The 19,789-nt window shown below is 36.5% G+C and overlaps 1 protein-coding gene across 1 annotated transcript in view; it reads right to left on the reverse strand.

Annotated features, from left to right (window-relative positions):
- The window catches only part of CHCHD3 (coiled-coil-helix-coiled-coil-helix domain containing 3), a 349,060-nt gene that overhangs the window by 268,458 nt on the left and 60,813 nt on the right, over window positions 1-19,789 (reverse strand). The window contains exon 3 of the mRNA XM_027842256.1: window positions 13,679-13,745. Coding sequence (XP_027698057.1) covers window positions 13,679-13,745 — 67 coding nt within the window. The remainder of the gene's footprint in view (window positions 1-13,678; window positions 13,746-19,789) is intronic.

A 19,789-nucleotide genomic window follows, 5' to 3' on the forward strand; every position in this document is an offset into this window, starting at 1 on the left:
AGCCTAAAATGGGTGAATTTTTTTAAACAATAGTGGAGTTTGTGAAAGGTCTATAATTCTTAAAGAATATCAAGAGTATACATAATACACAAACTAAGTAATCATTAATAATTGTTGGCCGTTTAAAGTATAGTGCTTCTATTAAAAAATGCAAATATTCCACTTGAACTCAAATAGGAAAAGAGCAGCAATGTAGTCAAACATAATATAGGTTCCATGTTTTCAGCATGCTTATGAAGAAATTAATGAATGATGATGAAGTCATCTTCCTATTATATACACAGCTAAGGTCAATAAAAGAATTGTTCTTAACCCAGAAGAGAACATCATGAAACAATGGCCGTGAAAAAGAACAGAAAAGTAGGCTAACAGGACAATTTTAAAGAAAATGGTATTTTTGTATCATAGGATGGCTCAAGAGTTTTTAAGTACAGGAAGTACTATAATAGAGAGAATGGAGAATGCTACTCTTCACCATAACTGAACAACGAAAAGTATGTTTAAACTAAAGCATAAGAGGTTTTGGATAGAAATTAGAATAGTTTCATTGTTGTAAGAGCACCCAGAACATAGTAAGCACTTAATAAAGGCTTACTGAACAATTCAATTATTAAAAAGAGTTATGACTGGACATTTTGGTATATTTTTCTTAGATGTCTTTACCAAATAAAACAGAAAAGCATCCTGCCATTCATATTAATAACTGCCTTGAAACAAAGCTTACAGCTAGAGCTGCTAGACCACAGACTCTTATAGCTGGAAAGGACCCCACAGGTCATCCAATCTAACCCCTACTCAAATCATAAATCCATTAGCAACATCTTTCAAGGTCATTTCCAGCCCTAGAATGTTAAGATAACATTTAAGAATAAATATCACGATCAACAATTCTCATTTCCTGTATTTTTAAAAATTCATTAACTCTAGGTAAGTTGGTATGTTTCAATCGGGATGGAGGAAGTATATAAATACACAGTAGCCATTTCAATTTCTATCAATGACTGTAAACAGGGTTCAAACACTATGCTAAGTTAAAATATTTGTAAGATAAGTACCTATCATTTCTCAGGTAATCACTGAACTGCTTTTTTTTAAGGCAAGATTCTATTCTTTTCTCCTTTCACTTCTAATTTTCAGCATAATAAAGAATAATTCTTCCTAAAAGTCTTATTTCCAAAATTTACCAATCTCACAATGATAAGTGATAGCCACAAGTACCAAATACACTGACCTGCGGCAGTTAACCATAAGCATATCATTGCCTTTTTTCTTTCTGTCATCCACACCAGAAATCATATCACAATAAAACTGCCATACATGAGTAATTCTGGCAGAAAGTAATCGGCTTAGATACTGAAACTTCTCAAAGTTGTACATGGGGTTGTTCTTTAGGGAACCAAAAAGTAGAAATGAGTATAACACTTATTTTATGATAATAATATAAAGAATAGCACTAAAGACAATGTACATAAATTCAATTACTATTCAAAAGTATGATAAATAAAATTCAAAAATGTTATATGGTACTCATTAAGCTTCAATATTTCAACTGAACTGTGCTCCCAAAAAAATGTGATTTTATGTACTGAATCAAATTTATTTTAAGTCAAGTAGTAGTATACTTTTAAATTTAAAGGGCAAAAAAAAGTACTCTCACCTCTAGTCCATTTTTAGAGAGAGATAAGAAATCTTGGTGTACAACTATTCTGGTTGCAACATCTTACATTTATTCCCTTTCCTCTTTAGATCTTCAAAAACATTATTAAAAGTAACAATTTTACTTGTCTTTATAAGGTAAGAGGTGAAATGCAAATGTCAAAGGCTAGAGGTCTAAAGTGTTCACATCTTTCTTGCTGTCACAATCTGGTTTTGGTAAGGAGGGAGCAGGTGAAAAGTAAGCTGAGTTTTTATAACCTCTACTTACGCTGAAATCTATTATTTCTGCCTAAATTGGCCTCCAACAATTTCAATGTGATATCATCAATGACTTACAATCCAAGATACACACTAAATCGCAATCACAGAAAGAACACAGACGTTTGCTTGAAAATTCACTAACGAGAGTAGATATTTCCTTTATCAGGCTTTGCAATGAGAAAAACATAGAATGTAAACTAAGGTCTATGACCTTCCTTACCATATGTATTAACATTTTGCATACTAAGATATTAAGATTTTGTGGCATCATAAATTTACTGTTCAACACTAGCCAACATGAAAATGGAACAGGTCTAAGATAAAATGTACTAAGAATTTTAATAACTAAAATCTTAAAACATAGAGTAGCACTGTTGGATCCTAAAGTATAATTTCCATTAGCTGAATAACTGCTATGGCACCAAAAATAGCATTCGACCTCAGATATATCAAGCAAACTTTAATGATAGAACATTAAAGGGATGGAGGCTCAATAGCTGAAATGAGAATAATTTAATAAATTCCTTCAATTTTACTGTCTTTTGAAAACTGTAAGATTAGTATATTTCTACATTTGTGAATGAATGCATGTGTAAATATGTTCCTATGAGGATTTTTGCTTTGTTTTGTTTTACAATTACAGGGATTTCTGGAAAGGATGGCAGGCAGTCCACCCACAAAACCTTGATGTTTCCATGAGACAGAATAATCCTCACATATTCCAATAAGAAACTACAGTCAGTGAATTCTTCCACCCAAAGACAACCAGAAGGCCATGAACAACAGAAAACGGAGGCACTGGCAAAGCCAGCTCCAGCACAGGGCACCTTCCCAGATCAAAGTTGGAACTATATGTATACCCTCCAAAGTTCTATCTCCAGAGGCAGCAATGCGGGGAGGGCTCCTCTGAGAAAGCCTCAGGTCAGGTAGAAAGGCCCAAGGTGGAGACTTTGGAAGCCCCAGGGAACAGCAGTGGCCACTGACCAGTATAGGATACAACACTCAAATGAGACAACGCAAGCCCAAGGCCACAAAGGTTCAGTGGCGTTAACCTCAAAAGATCTAAACCCAAGAGGTGGAAATAATAATAATGATGATAATAAGTGGAAATCAGACCCAGAAGCCAGAGAACTCAAGTCAAGATCAAGCATGAAGCACCACCAAGCCCATCCAAAAGCATAGCAAGGGGCAACAACTGGACCTGGCAAAAAGTGCCAACTCAGGAACTAAATTTAGAGAGTTGAATAAATTGGAGGAAGTCTCAAAATCTTCCTAACCAGATACATCACAAAGTCATGTTACCCACCTCAATCGGGCCCTCACTGCAACAAGGTGGGCCTTTTATTCTTCCCTAATTAATTCCCTACATCAGTTTGCACAAAAGCTGTTCCAAACCTTTTCTTCACTCTTCGAGCTTCCCATTATGTCCCTCATTCCTTTTTCCCTCAGCTGAAGACCCCACATCCTACTTTAAAGTGTCTTCTCCCCTGAGACTCCCTCTCCTCGATTCTTTTCATCTCAAAACCTCTTGAGATTCTCTGACAAGGATGTGGTCGTCTCCCTGACAACGTCAATCTCTGCACATGTGAATTTGATCCCATTCCTTCTCATTTTCTCTAACAGATTGCTTCCACGATCATACACAGACACACACACAGAGTCTTTAATAATGAACCACCTTCGAAGATGTCCAATTCTCCCCATCTTTAAAAACCATTCCTAGAACCTACTACTCCCTCAAACTATCATCCTATCGTGTCTTCTCTTTCTCAGCCAAACTCCATGAAATAATGGTCTACGCTCCCATCTCTATTTCCTTTTGATTCACTTCTCAATCATTTGCATTCTGGCTTTCTATCCCATTCAGTTGAAACTGTTCTCTCCAAAATTATCAACGATCTCTCAATTGTCAAATCTGATTGTCTTTTTTAAGTCTTCATCCTTTTTGAACTATCTGCTGCATTTTACACTGCAGACCACCCTCTTCTCCTGAATACTCTTTCCTCTCTTAATGGGTTTTCATGCTATTAATCCTTCATGACTCACCTCTTTCTCAGCCTCCTTTCCTGAATCATGATCTATATCAAGTCCTCTAATTGTGGATGCTACACAAATTTTTCTCCTAGGCCTGCTTCACTCTCTCTCAGAAATTCAACAGGTCTATGAGTTAAACTATTATCTCTATGCAAAAGACTGCCAAATTTCTATATCCAGATCCAGTATTTCCACTGAGCTTGATCAAAACAGGATGTCTCAGAGACATCTTAAACTTAACATATCCAAAAGCGAACTCAGTATCTTTCCCCTAAATCCTCCCCTCCTCCAAACTTTTCTATTTCTACCTAAGGTAGCACCATTCTTCCACTCTCCAAGGTTGATAATCTCACCACTATTCTCACTATCTCTCATTCCATATATCCAATCAGTTTACAAATCTTGCTGTTTCTGTCTTCACAACATCTCTCCACTCACAATCAATCCAGCTAGTTCAATCTCATATCATCTCTATCCAAAATTATTGGAACAGCCTCCTAATTGGCCTCCATGCCTCAAATCTTTCCGCACTCCAGGTCATTTTACATACTGCTGCCTAGGTAAGTTTCCTTAAACACAGAACTGACTTTGCAACTCCTCTACTTAACTCCAGTAACATCCAATTTCTTCAAGGATAAAGAAAACTCTTCTATTTAGCTTTTAAAGTCTTTCACAACCTGCTCCCCGAAGTTATCTTTCCAGTCTCACTGAACACTGCTCCCTGCTCCTACAAAATGTGATCTAGCCAAACTGGCCTTCTACCTGCTCCTCCTCACACAGGACACTCTTTTTTTGCCTTTGTACTGGTCACTCTACATTCCCCAGAATATATTCCATCTTTACCCCTCTGATAGGAAAAGAAGCTCTCCTTCCCTTTAAGAAAGGGAGAGAATGAAGGTGGGGAGATAGGTGGTGGGAAGATAGTTAATGAGTGACAGGAACATCATGTTCTGACTCCATGAGAAAGGAACAGAATAGAAAAGAACAACTCCAACCCTCCCATCTCCAACTTCTCCATTTCTGTCAAGGGCAACAGCATCCTTCTGACAGCACAGGTTAACAACCTCTATCATCCCCACTGTTCATGTTCCTCCACTCTCCAAATCCCATCAATTGCTAAGTCATGTTCATTCCATCATGATAGCATGTGTTACTCCATTCTCTCTACTTAGATAGCTACTGCCTTAGTTTAGAGTGTCATCACTTCTTATATAATAGCTTTCTAATTAGTCTCTTGGTCTCTCTCCTCTGTGAGCTACAATCCAAACATTTCCCAGCAGGTCTGACTATGTTACTTTTCCTCCTCAAAAGGGTCCAGTTAGTCGCCATTGCCTGTAGGATCAAGATACTCTTCTAAGGTACTTAAAGGTCTTCACAAACTGGCTCCAGTCAACCTTTTCCAGACTTCTTATGCATCACTCCTTTTCATACTCCATAAGTTTTACTATGTTTGTTTTTACATTACAAACATGAGTTCTCCTGCTACAAAATTAAGTAAAATTAATAACATGTTGACTTCATCTGAAAGTGCAGGCAACATTCCACATCTGCAGCACTCTACTACCTCTTTTTAAAAATGTTTTATTTTAAAAAAATTCTTTGCAACAAATATGCATAATGTCTTCTTTGGCTGTTTATAAAAATACACATGTCTTATTCTGCTCCCTAAATCTTCCACCTCGCTGTTAGGTGAATTACTATGTTTCATCATCAGTCTTCTAAAATTATGAACAGTCACTGTATTGATCACAGTTCTTACAGTTTTCAAAGCTCTTTGTCTTTATAATGTTGGTTGTCCCTCATACTTGAAGAGAACCAAAATGACATCATTATGTTGAGGTCGATGTACAGTGTGTTCGACTGTGGCTAATCAGACCAACACAAACTTAGAAGGCTCTATTACAAGTTAGGCACAAATAGTCCATAGGAACATTTGGAATGGAAATGTCTTGTTCTCCTAGTTCTACTCATTTCATTCTTCATCATTTTACAAAAATCTTCAAAATTGTTCATTTTTATAACATTTATACAAAAGCATAAATTATTCTTTTGCTTCTCCTTACTTCATTCTGTATCAGTTCATTGAAGTCTTTTCTATATCTCTTTGAAACAATCTATTTCTTCATTTCTTACAGTATTCTATTATATTCATTTATCACAACTTTTTTTGACATTTTTCAAATGATGGATATCCCCATAGTTTCCAGTTTTCTGCCATCTACCACAAAAAGAGCTCTTACAAATACACACACACACACACATACACACATATACTCATACATGACTTCTTTTTTCTTTCTTTGATCTTTTTTGCATATAGGCCCAGCAAGATCAAAGGGCATACACTATTTAGTAACTTTCTGTATACTATTTCAAATTGCTTCCCAGATTGTTTTGATTCACAGGTCTACCAACAGTGCATCAAAGCACCTGTTTTCCCACAGCTTCTCCAATATTTGTCATTTTCTTTTTTGGTCCTCTTTGCAACTCTGATTATGTGCAAAGTGGAATCTCAAAACTGCTTTAAGAGGCATTTCTCTAATTAGTAGTGATTTGAAGCATTCCTTCACATGTCTATAGATAGCCTAGGTTTCTTACCTTGACCACTGCCCATTCAAATCCTTAGACCATTTATCAACTGGGAAATAGTTCATATTTTTATGAATGTGAATCACCTCTTTATATAGACTAGAAATGAGACCTTTATCAGAGAAATTTGCTCCAATTTTTTTTTCCAGTTAACTGTTTCCCTTCTAAACTCAGTTTGCCTGGATTTGATTGGGGGAAAAAAATCTTTTAAATTTTATATAATAAAAATTATCCATTTTATTTTCCATGAACCTCTCTATTCTTTCTTTGGCCACGAACTTATCTGATAGGTAATTGTTTTTCTATGTGTCCATGTTTCTCTCATTTGTGATTTCTTTTTTCCTTGACCTTTTGTATTTAAGTCAAATATCCATTTGGAGTTTATCTTGATATAAAGTGTGAGGTTTGGTTTAAATCTAATTTCTTCTATACTACTGTCCAATTTTAACAGCAGCTTTTGTCAAATAGTAAGCCCTTATATCCCAACAGCTACGATGTTTGTGTTTATCAAATACTAGACTGAATACACATGCACTCCTGAGTTGTGTACTGAATCTATTCCTCTGATCAATCTAATTTTTTTTAACCAGTACCAAACTATATTGCAAATTATTGCTCTATAACATACTTGAGATCTGGCACTGCAAGGCTCCATGCACACTATCATCTAGCCAAACTGGCTTATTCACTGTTCCCTGTATATACTTTTGCATCTGCCAAGAGTACACTAAAGAGGGAGTAGTGAATATGCATGTAGATGTGTATAAATGACAGGAATGTCTATTTTCTAAAACTACTTAAAAGATCGGGTTCAATTAAGTTGTGAGATGTAGTAAGATATAATGCTATCTGATACCAAAAACACTCTTAAAATACTTCACATAAAACTTACTTAATTTTTATTTTAAGTTCTTCTCCAAGGATAAAAATAGGAGATGTGGGACCGAGGGGGCAACAACTATTTTTTTTTCTAAGAACTACCATATAGGTTAACAGATCTCAATACTAAGATTTGACAGCTATGAATTTTCATGAAAGTTTCAAGGAAATCAATTTTTTTAAAAAGTTATAATACCTCTCTTACTTTCTTCTACCTGTTACTTTCTTAAGAGGACAGAAAATATTTTTTTTTTGTCAATGCTCATATGCCCAGTTTACAGCTAGGCTGTTGATCCTGATCCACAAGAGATATGAAATTGGCGCCATCAGATATGACTGCATTCATCTAATCTGCCCTTTATCAAAGCAGAGCAAATAGAAGCTAAAGAATGAAACAGAAAAAAAACAAACAATATACAAGGAGAGTTACTCCAGTTAAAGAAAGGGGCTGGAGTAGAGGAAGGAAGAAAAGAGCCTATATTATTGGGAAATAAAAAGAAAGAACAGTAGTCCTGTATGAAATACAACACTCCAAATAAATACACTATTTTAACAAAAAGTCATGATTAGAACTAAATTCAATTTAAATAGTAATAAAATTTCAAAGACAAGAAATATCATATTGGTTTGCTTTACTTCTTAATCGAAGAGGTCTTTTAAAAAAATTTGAACTCTGCTATCTAATTATATACTCCCATCAAGCTAATCCAATTAAATAATTACATAGCATTATGTGAGAAACAACTGAAATATATGCAGATAATTTTAGTAGTACAAATTACATTCTGATTTAAGAAATTTAGTGTCATGAGACTTATATACTCTAAAGAGAATGGGAGGGCATTACTTTAATATTCATAAATGCTGTAATAAACATATATGCTTTAAAATAAGTTTTTTTAGAGTTTCCAGAGAGAATTCATCTACTCTAATGCCCTCATCATTTTAAAAATAAGAAAACTAAGGGTCAGAAGATATAAGTACCTTGCCCAAAGTCTCAAGAAAGTTGATGACCACACCTAAATTACGTTCCCTGACTCCTAGTCCTCAGTTCCTTAAGCATAATATTTAACTAATTATCTTGGATACTTAGTATAAACTAGCCCTACAAATAGATGTTAATGAAAACATACTTAAAACATGCAATTACAGACTATCCAAACAGAAACTCAACTTCCATTAACTTCAATCACCCTGTAACTGATTATGAGCCAGAAAGCCTTGTGAGAGACACACAGCTCTAAGAAAAATCTGGATATCTTACTTCATACAAAAGCTGGAGCCATCATCAACCTCTTACCTAGATAACTGTGTAAATGAGACAGTAGATCAGAAGCAGCAACATCGGGACAGCAGTAATAAAAGAAAATTAAAGAGCAAACATAACAGAATGAAATAACTAATGCTAAGTGAATGAATAACAGTGATGGCTAGGATGTACCAACTCCGAACAGACCCAAGATTCCTAAAAAGCTTTAGCGCATCACTGTACTATAAATCAAAGAGCAATAACAACACAGTAAATGTTCAAAATAGCAACATTGTCTCATCAGGAAAAGACTGATTTATAATCACTTTCATTGTTATTAATAATAATTATAACAGCTAGAATTTATCTGGTGCTTTAAAGTTTGCAAAGCGCATTACAAATATTATGCCATCTTTATTCTTAGAATAAACCTGTTAAGTAGGTGCTATTATTATTCCCATTTTGCTGGTGAAGAAATGGAGTCAGATAGAAATTAAGTAACTTGCCCAGGGTCACACAACTAGTAAGTATCTGAGGCAGGTCTTCCAGTCTCAGGTCTTTCAGATTGCAAATCTTGCAGCCTATCCACTATAACACCTAGCTACCACGAGAAAAATATCACAGATATTAGTGCTCATTTCAACACTCAATTGTTTAAAAAGAGTGGAAAATGGTTAAACTAATTGTGGTAGGTGAATATTACTGAATATAACGAAGGTAACTGAATATTATTGTGTTTTAAGAAACCACAAATATGAAGCCACATAAACTACTGCAGAATGAAATAAGAGAACCAAAAAAATAAAATACACAGTGCCTACAAAAATGTAAACAGAAAGGAGAATTTTAAAAATTAAAACAATGCTACAATATTATAATGACTAAACTTGGCCTCAAAGAAATGATATGAGAACATAATTCCTTTCTTTGAAGCAATGGAGGAAAAGAAGAGAGGGAATAAAGATTTATAATAAAACCTACTTTGTGCCAGACACTTTGCTAAGCCCTTCTTACATCTGATCTTCACAACTCCGCTAGGGAGGTGTTATTATTCCCTTTTTAAGCTAAGGAAACTGAGATAAACAGAAGTTAAGTGACTTCCTCAGAGTCACACAGTTAGTGCCTGAGGCTGCATTTGAAACTCAGGCCCTCCACCTGTAGGCCCAGCATTCTTTTCACTATACCACCAGGCAGCTGCCTTTCAAGGGGTACAACAGGTGCAGAATACTATGTGATGTCAGACTGGGTGGATATGTTGGTTAGCTGTGCTGAACTTCTTTTTTCTCCTATTCATCTTTTATTATAGGATATGACTAATTTATTTCTACACCTAAAAATGACTAAAATTTTGAGTTTTGGCACTTGGGGGTAAATCAATTACACTGACAGGTAAGTATACTAACAATGCCAGATAAATGTCTTACTGCATATTAATTAGGATGTTGGTCAACAGTCCCTACTGGTATCTATTAAACTATAATAATTTATTGAAATAATTATTTAATTATATAATATTATGATTATTTAATTATACTATAATTATTTATTATTATAATAATTATTTAACCATTATTATAGGACATTTTTTAAAAGCTTAGTTAATAGTACATTTACATAAAGGGACTAGTATTGCTAAGTATGAACACCTTACCTTTGATTCATAGCCAATAATACGAAACTATGCATTGGATTTTAAATGCATTAACCAAATTTTAAAATTATCTCCATAATTCTTTTAAATTTTATTTTGTCTAACTATCCCAACATAAATCACTTGATCTGGAGGCTGACAGCTGATCCTTATATAAATGGACTTGCTCCATTTTCTCTCTGCTCCCTTAAAGAAAAAACTCACCAAAAATTTAATGAATCATTAATAAATTAGTAATTCATTATAGGGACACACATGCATTGTTTTCTTCACAATAACTTTATGACATAGACAGTGCAAGTAAGCCCTAGTATTCCTTTCTGAAAAATGAGGGAAATTAACCTCAGAAAGCTGAAGACGCGTGCCCCACAGTCAAGTAAGTGAGGAGTAGTATATTTGGGAGACTTCAGCCTAAGTCTTCTGACTTCAAAGTCCAATATTCTTTAGACTACTCCATGCTGCCTTTATCACAGAAACTAAAGTATATATCTTGTTTTATTAAACAATTTGCTACTTTGCATTGTTATAAATAACTACTAAGAATTACATCCATATATTAAAATAAATAATAACTGATGACCCAGGTGATAATTGGAAGGCACTTTAAGGTCCTGTTACATCTTCCCAATCAAAGAATGATTTACATGCATTCAGTATCAGAGTGTACAAGAGCAATGGACCAGAAGAATACAACCAGTTCAAATGAGACCTAAGAGAGAATTTCCTCTACAGAAAGCTAGCCCTAAAAGACTTCAAATGAGCCAGAAACAACAATCTTACCACAAAAAAAAGCCCAAGCAACTTTGGGATGGTTCTAATCATTGTACCCTTCTTTACGTATCTTATGAAGCCTAAATTCACTACTTTACCAATCCTACCCCTGGCTGCCAGTTTCTGCCCTCTAGGACCAAGCAAAACAAAGCTAACCCCTTTTCCACAGGACAGCCTACCAAATGCTTGAATGTTGTTGTCCAGGACCCACAAAGTCTTCTTTTCTGCCACTAAAACATCCCTAGTTCCTTCAGGCTCATAAAGTCTTCTTTTTCCCACTTCAACATCCATACTTCCTTCACTCTCAAAAGGTACAGTTCTAGGGCTCTTCCCAATCAAGTGATCTCCTCTAGACAATTCCCCTGTTTATCAATGTATTATTTAACTATTATTATTGGATAATATATCCAATTATCCATTAGATATCTATCAGATTATCTAATATCTATTATCTATCAAATATCTATTAGATAATCACCTAATCCTTCAAATGGGGCTGCCACAACCGAACAAATACTCCCAACAACCATATCTGAGTAAGGCAGGACTATTATCACATAGTCCTGGACACTAGACCTCTCTTAAAGCAACCTAAGATTCCACTGGCTTTATTCTTGTCATATCAGACTAAAATTGCTCTTGCAAGGTCACTAAAGCCCCTAGAATGATCTTTTTCAGATGAACTGCTGACTAGGTATGCCATCCTCATCTTGTACTTGACATGGGTTTTTTTAATTCAACTTTACACTTGCCTCAAACAAATTTTATCACGTTATCTTCAGTCCAACATTCTAGCCCATGGAAATCCTTGTGGATACTCTCATCGAATACATTAGCTATGCTTCCCAGCCTTCTGCCATCTGCAAATTTGATGGAGAAAATGTTCCATGGATGCCTAAGGCATTCATGGCACAATGGTAAGAGCAAAGAATTTGAGTCTACGGACCTGTCATCTCTATCGCTTACTGTGGGATCTTATTCAAGCTGTGTCCTTTCTCAAGAATTCAATTTTCTCAATTCTAAAATGAGGTTGGACTAGATAAGCCTTAAAAGTTCCTTCTAGTTCTAAATCTATGATTCTAAGATCATAAATTGACATCAAACCATTAGTGACTTCTTCCTGGGTCTGGCCTTTCCCACATCTGTAAATCTATCCAACTATACTGCTGCTTAGCCCATATCTTTCCATCTTGTCCACCCGAACAGACATGACAGGTATTAGCTAAAATATTGGCTAATATCAATCCAGGTAAACTTTATCTATTGCATTCCCCTGATCAAGGAAACCTGTAAGAAGAAGAAAAAAAAAAAAAAAAAGGAAATATATAGTGAAGAGGTCTATTCCAAATAAAGCCATGCTGGCTTTCTCCAATTTCTTCTTTTTCTAGATTTTTCACCAACCATACTTTTAATAATAATACATTTTAGGATACTTCCGGGAACAAAGGTCAAGTTCATTGCCATAGAGTTTGCAGATTCCAATCTCTTTTCTTTGTTTGAAAACTGGGACATGTACCCCTTCCAATCCTGAGACAAGGCTCCTGTTCTCCACTACCACTATCTTTTGGACTACTGACAGTGGCTGACCCATTACATGCCACATTCTAGTTTTTTAGTCCCTAGCACATAGTTTATCTTGATAATGTTATCAAGTGCAACTAATGCTCTCTTATCATCTACTTACTTACCTCTGGCATCATCTCCCTATTATGATTAACTCTATTTCAAGTCTCTATAACTTTCCTATTAAGAATTTTTTTTTTTGGTCTATTCCTATGAGTGTTACTAGTGTAGGGAACTTCTGCCCAGGAAATTCCTTCTCCCACAGGAGTTCAGCAATTGCTCAATAACTTATAGTCTTAAGAGAGTTGACAGGGACACAAGATTTAAATGACTTAACCTGGGTTATGCAGCCAGTATGTGTCAGAGGCAGGGCTTGACCCTGACTCCAAGGCCAATTCCTAATCCATTATACTATGCTATCTATTAAGTATACTTCATTATCTTCTAATCATGCAAATATCAGAAATTCACCTTGAGTATATTTAGGTAACAGTGCATCACCCAGAATATCTGAGCAACTAAAACATTACTTCCCACTATCACATCGAGTACACAATACTGTTCAGACAAATAAGTTTGGGAAATATTAGGTATTAGGACTAGTAGTCCAGTTATATAATAGCTCAAAACAACCCTGTAGATAGCATAAGTATTATTATTATTATTATCATTTTAAATTTGAGGAAATAAAGTCAAAGAGGATAACTGACTTACCCACAGTCTCATAGCTAATAAATAGCAAGCTAAAGATTAAAACTCCAGATTTCTGTTTCAAATGTAGTGCTGTTTTTCACTATGCCACATTTCCTCTCCCAGATGGATAGCAGGATAATATAAGAAAAGTTAGAAGGAACCTCCAAGGTCATATAGTTCCACCTCCTCATTTTGCAGATGAGGAAACTAAAACCCAGTGAAATTAATTCAGAATACACAAATCAGGAAGACCCCTTAGTAAATCTGTCACCAGAAATATTAAATAGATAGGCTATGCCATCAGAATATCTTGCATATACCATAAAACAAACCTTTTCAGATTTTCAGACTCTTTCGTAGCCAATTCTTCGGCTACTCTTCTGACTTCTTCTTCATTAGCTATAATTAAGAAAAAAATAATGCATAAGTAATTAAATAAAGATACCATTAGAAAACAATGCATCAAATACTACCAACTCTGTCTGTCCTAGGAATTAGGAAATCATAATACTACAGAAGCACGGTAGTCAACACTTCCCTAATGGTTCTAGGAGTTTTATCATCAGTCTACAAATAAATGGCTTCTACAAGCAATTTTAAAATGCCTAACAATCTCAAGAAACTATTTACTGCTAGAAGGACCTGGGCCATTACATCAAGTTACTGTGAACATAATTTGTAACTCTTAATATTGTCTTGGAAATACAGAGACAGGGAATGATGAACAATCTGTAAGATCAAACATACTCAATGTCACTCTTTCACCCACATCTCTAAGTATTGTCCCTTCTCCCTCCACAGGAGCCCCGGCATGTTATCTACTCTCTACTCACACAGCCCCCCCTTCCTAGTTCAGATCCACATCACTTTTCTCATGTGTAATATGGTAATTACCTCCTGATTAGTCTTCCTGCCTAACACTCTTCCCTCTCCAATCTCTACTCCACATGTTTCCAGAAGTGATAGTCTTAAGATAGGTCTAAGCATATTGTTCTCCTGATCAAAAGCCTCCAGTGGCTCCCTATTACATTTAGAATCAAACAGAAATCCCTGTTTAGCATTCAAAAGTCTTCACAACCCAGTACTGGCCTACCTTTCAAGACCTGTTACATATAATTCCCCTACATGCATTCTATATTCCAGCCAAACTTATCTACTTATCCTTTCCCAACATTTTATCTCTTCCGTCTATGGCTTGGCACAGGCCATCCCCCAAGGCTGGCATGCTCCTCTCTGACTTTTAGAATTCCTAGGTTTCTTTTTTTTGTTTGTTTGTTTGAATTCCTAGATTTCTTCTTGGCCAAACCCAAATATCACAGGAAGCCTTGTCTGACCCCTCCCCACCAAGCTGTAAATGCTGCCTCCAAAAAAAAAATTTACTTTATTTTTTATATATTTTGCATCTACTTCTATGTGTACATATTGTTTCCTCAATAAGAGTTTAAGGTGACTGAGCCTGACACTTATTACAAGTGTCAGCATAGTACCTGGCACTTAGGAGGTGCTTAATAAAATTATCATGTTTGAAACTGCCATATTCATTGGAGTGAAATTATCTTTGGTATTATGGTGATTATGCAACCAAGAAACACTTAAGTTATATTTTCAAATACACCAAATTCAAATTCAGGTATCAAAAGGCTTAAAAAAAATAGTACAAGCCAATACTAAAGCCATAGTAAATGCTAAATAAATACGTCTTGACTTAACCCTAAACATTTGGTTTTAAGATTAGAAGATTTCATATGGGTCTGCTATAGAGATTCTTAACAAAAGTTCTAACAACATATTAAAGTACCATTTCTCCCCTCTGCATTCTACCTTCTCTGCCTCCTCTACCTCTCTCCCCCGACCCTCCACATAAATTATAGGAGTTTTTCAATCAAGTCCCTCAGGAGAAAGAAGTTTTGAATCCATTAGAATCCTATTAGCAAACACATCTGGCAGGAAGGCAGACAAGTATGAAAGATCAGAAATGCCCTGTGATGGCTGAAGATACCTATATAAACAAATACTACCCAGGGTGGAGGGTGGGATAATTTAGGCAATTTAAAAACAAAGATAATAACTTTTAAATAATTTTAAAAATTTTTTCAAAGAAATCAATTACTACTAAATACATCTGTAAAGATAGCTGACAGGTATTAAACAGAAAACTCTTTGAGGAAATCTAGTTAGAAAATGACATAAAAATATAATGATTCAAAAATGCAAAAATAAAATATTCAAAGAACAAGAAGTTTTGGGCAATCCTCTCCTGAGATATATAGGGAGGGAATTTCAGTAGAACATAATATGTTTCCTTATGCTGAGCTAAAATGGAACTCAGCTTAGATTTTTATAATCTAGCCACTGCTAAGATTCTTAAAATCTAGCCACTGCTGGGATCTTTATAATCTAGCCACTGCTTACTCATGTTCAGACTCCTTAAGAGTCTGCCCAATATGATGGATGTTCTAATAAACCTTGTCTTTGGCTGAAAAAAAAATAAATAAAATGGAGCAACTCTCATGGAAAGAAAAAGAAAAATTTTAAGGATGTTTTTAAATCATTTTTTACAATGAGAAAGGAAAAACAGTAAAGGTCAGGTAATTTTTTAAAGAAAAGACTTGGGGCCAAAAATGGAAATCTTAATAGGAAATGTGGAAATAGGGTGGCCAAAAAAAAAAATCTATTTTTCATTTTATTCCAAAAATGTTTGCCCTATTATTCATAAAAACAAAAAACAAAAAATTTTAAGTAGGTTAAGAAACTGTTTCTTAAGACTTTTGGCCAAGACAGTGACCTTAACTAAGGCAGGTAACCCAGCTCTTAAACCATCACTAAGGCAAAAAAATCTAATAATCTCACCCAACTGAATAATAAAGAAATCCAATAAGAAACTACAGTAAGTGATTTCTTCCAAAGAAAAACTGTACAAAAAGTCAGTGACAAGACCAAGGGCAACTGGACAGGAGGCCACCAGAAAAACCAGAACTAACAAGGGCAAAAAACATCTCATGCAACCAGATAATAGAGAAACTTAGAGCCTGCCTGCCAAGCCAAATACCTGGAGGTGGGGGCCATCTCCAGTCATCCAGATCTATAGATAACCACTGGACCCAGAAGGCTCCAGAGGAAAAAGTGACACTGGTGACTTTGCAGAGCCCTCTCTCACTTAAATCCAACTCACTTGCAAGTCATAGCATCACCTTCCTGAAGTCAAGGTTCTCTTCAAGAGCAATGAACAAACCACAACAACCTGGAGGCAGTTAGAACAGAGGACTCCTTTGAGAAAGTGCCAGGGTGATTGGAACCCATAGCAGGTACCTAAGAAGGGAGCAGAAGGGCAGTAACCAATGTGGCTGAGGCAGAACAAAGGGCCCAAACAATGTAATCCTAAGGTTTTTCAGACTCAGAACACTGTCCCCAAAGATGACAGAGAGGGCCCCAAAGATCCAGTGCTCTGAATCTCAAAGGATGACCTGGGGGACATCTCTTGGCCTGTTCTAGTCTGTCACAGGACTCAATATCTCAACCTGCTACAAGGTCCTTGAAAGGAGGTTTTGAATAGTTTAATCACCTGCCCCTCTTCAAAAGTCCTCTCTCAAAATCCACTGATAATTCTGCCTGGATTCATTCCTCAACAGTTAGCATACTCTTCTTACGCCATCATATTCTTTCCATATCAGTGTTTCAGAATGCTCAGCTTTCAATGCACAAACCTCATTCCCTATCCTCCACTGTCCAATCTCTTACTACCATCCCCCTAAATTCTATCCCCCAAATGCCTTACCTCAGATCTGCATACCTCTTCCACTATACTTTTCAGAAAGCCTATTTCACAGATAACAAACTTGCTTTGTCTTAAACATTTTCTTTTCCCATTCCTCCACCTTCTGGCTCTCACTGAGACCAGGTTTCCTCTGAATGACATGACATTTTCTGGCCACCATTTCCTAACAGTTCTACTTTCACTCTCATCCCCAGAAGTGGTCTACAATGCCCACTCCGACTCTTCCTCTATCACCACCACTCCGTAACCTCTTTTCCTTTGAAATTCATTCAATTAAATTTATCACTCAATCAAAATTCTAGTAATTCCATCTACTCCAAGGCACTCTCTTCCCTACTCAATGAGTTCAGTGCCAAGGTCACAACCTTTCTCTCCATCCCAATTCCTACACTCATAAAAGGGGATTGCAACATACATCCTGACAAACCTTTAAAAACCCTAACTTCCCAGTTCCTCAAACTAGTCAGTTCCTGTGTATTCCTCCACTATACCTTAGCTACATATTCATAATCTTGATCTTGTCATCATCCAAAAAATATTCTAATTCTACGTTTATGAACTCTGGAATTCTTTATCTGATCATCATCATCTCTACAGTGTCCTCTACATATGAGCTCCTGGTCCTCTTATCCAATTGTCAATTATGCCTTGGATTATTCCCACCAACAGTCACTTTTATTTCTAATTAGGTTCTGTTGGATGAGGAAAAATTAGAGAATATGTTGACTAGGTCACTAAAAATTTATGTTATAGGACTGAGCCAAGATGGCGGAGTAAAGGCTGGAACTCATCTGAGCTCTCTCTTAAACCCCTCCAAATAATTTTAAAAAATGATTCTAGGGGCAGTTAGGTGGCACAGTGGATAGAACACCAGCACTAGAGACAGGAGGACCTGAGTTCAAATATGACTTCAGGCATTTGACACTTACTAGCTGTGTGATCCCGGGCAAGTCACTTAACCCCATTGCCTAGCCCCCCCCACCAAAAAAAAGATTATAAACAAATTCTAAAGCAGCAGAAACCACAAAAAGACAGACAAATTTCAAGACAACTTGGAAGGTCGGCAGGAAAGGTCTATTCCACCAGGGTAAGAGAGGAGCACAGTCCAACACAGGCCTGGCACCAATGCAGACCAGCCCCTGGAACAGGCCTCAGGGAGACTGGGCAACAGTGGCATGTTCGAGACCCCTCAGCCAAAAGACTCCAAGGGCAGCTTAGAAGGGCAGCAGGAAAGGTCTGTTGCATGTGGAGCACAGTCCAGCTCAGGCCCCGCCAGCATAAGCCAGGCAAACACAGACTTGGGCGTAGTAAACCAGGAGCAGGCCTTGGGAGTGACTACATAAGTAGCAACAGTAGCAGCGGCTACTTCAGGAGCTCTCAGACCACAGACTGGGGGGGGGGGGGGGGGGGGGGGAAAACAACTGGTCAGAAGGAGACTACAGGGGTCTTTTTGCTTGGGGGGGGCGGGGAGGAGGGCTAGCACTGAGGCAGGACTCTGTTGCTTTGCCCATACTTGGATCCCAGTAACAGTCCTGGGTGGCAGTCCCACGGTGAGTAGGAGCACTAGCAGGGTAGAACTTGCTGCTGCAGTAGAGCAAGGACCAGCATCACAGTTTCAGAGCAGAAAAGAGTGCCTGTGGTCATTCACAGGCTAGCACACATAACAGAATAGTAAACACCTCTCCTTAGATCATAACACCTCAGAAGAACTGAAAATTGACAGGTCCCTAGAAGTATCTGAAAACAGCTGCACAAAATCCCTGAAGCTTGGGACATTTTAAGAAGGAGTTAAAACTCAAGTAAGAGACTGGGAAAAATGAGCAAACAACAGAAAAAAACTCTGACTATAGAAAGTTACTATGATGACAAGGAAGATCAAAACACACACTCAGAAGAAGAAAACAAGGTCAAAGCAACTATATCCAAAGCCTCCAAGAAAAATATGAATTGCTCTCAGGCCATGGAAGAGCTCAAAGGGTATTTTGAAAATCAAGTAAGAGACGTAGAGGAAAAATTGGGTAGTCAACAGCTTGGTAAAGGAGACACAAAAAAATACTGTAGAAAATAACACCTTAAAAAACAGACTAGGTCAAATGGTAAAAGAGGTCCAAAAAGCCAATGAGGAGAAGAATGCCTTAAAAAGCAGAAATGGCCAAATGGAAAAGGAAGTACAAATGCTCACTGAAGAAAATAACTCCTTAAAAATTAAAATGAAGCAAATGGAAGCTAATGACTTTATGAAAAATCAAGAAACGATAAAACAAAGAGAGAGAGAATGAAAAAATAGAAGACAATGTGAAATATCTCACTGGAAAAACAACTGACCTGGAAAACAAATCCAGGAGAGAGAATTTAAAAATTATTGGACTATCTGAAAGCCATGATCAAAAAAAGAGCCTAGACATCATCTTTCAAGAAATTTTCAAAAACTGCCCTGATATTCTAGAACTAGAGGGTAAAATAGAAATTGAAAGAATCTACTGATTACCTCCTGAAAAAGATTCCAAAATCAAAACTCCCAGAAATATAGCCAAATTCCAGAGTTTCCAGGTCAAGGAAAAAATATTGCAAATAGCCAGAAAGAAATATTTCAAGTATCATGGAGACACAGTCAGGATAACATAAGATTTAGCAGCTTCTACATTAAAAGATTGGAGGGCTTGGAATA

The sequence above is a fragment of the Vombatus ursinus genome, unplaced genomic scaffold (genome assembly GCF_900497805.2).
Source record: "Vombatus ursinus unplaced genomic scaffold, bare-nosed wombat genome assembly UNPS02014870.1, whole genome shotgun sequence".
NCBI lineage: Eukaryota > Metazoa > Chordata > Mammalia > Diprotodontia > Vombatidae > Vombatus > Vombatus ursinus.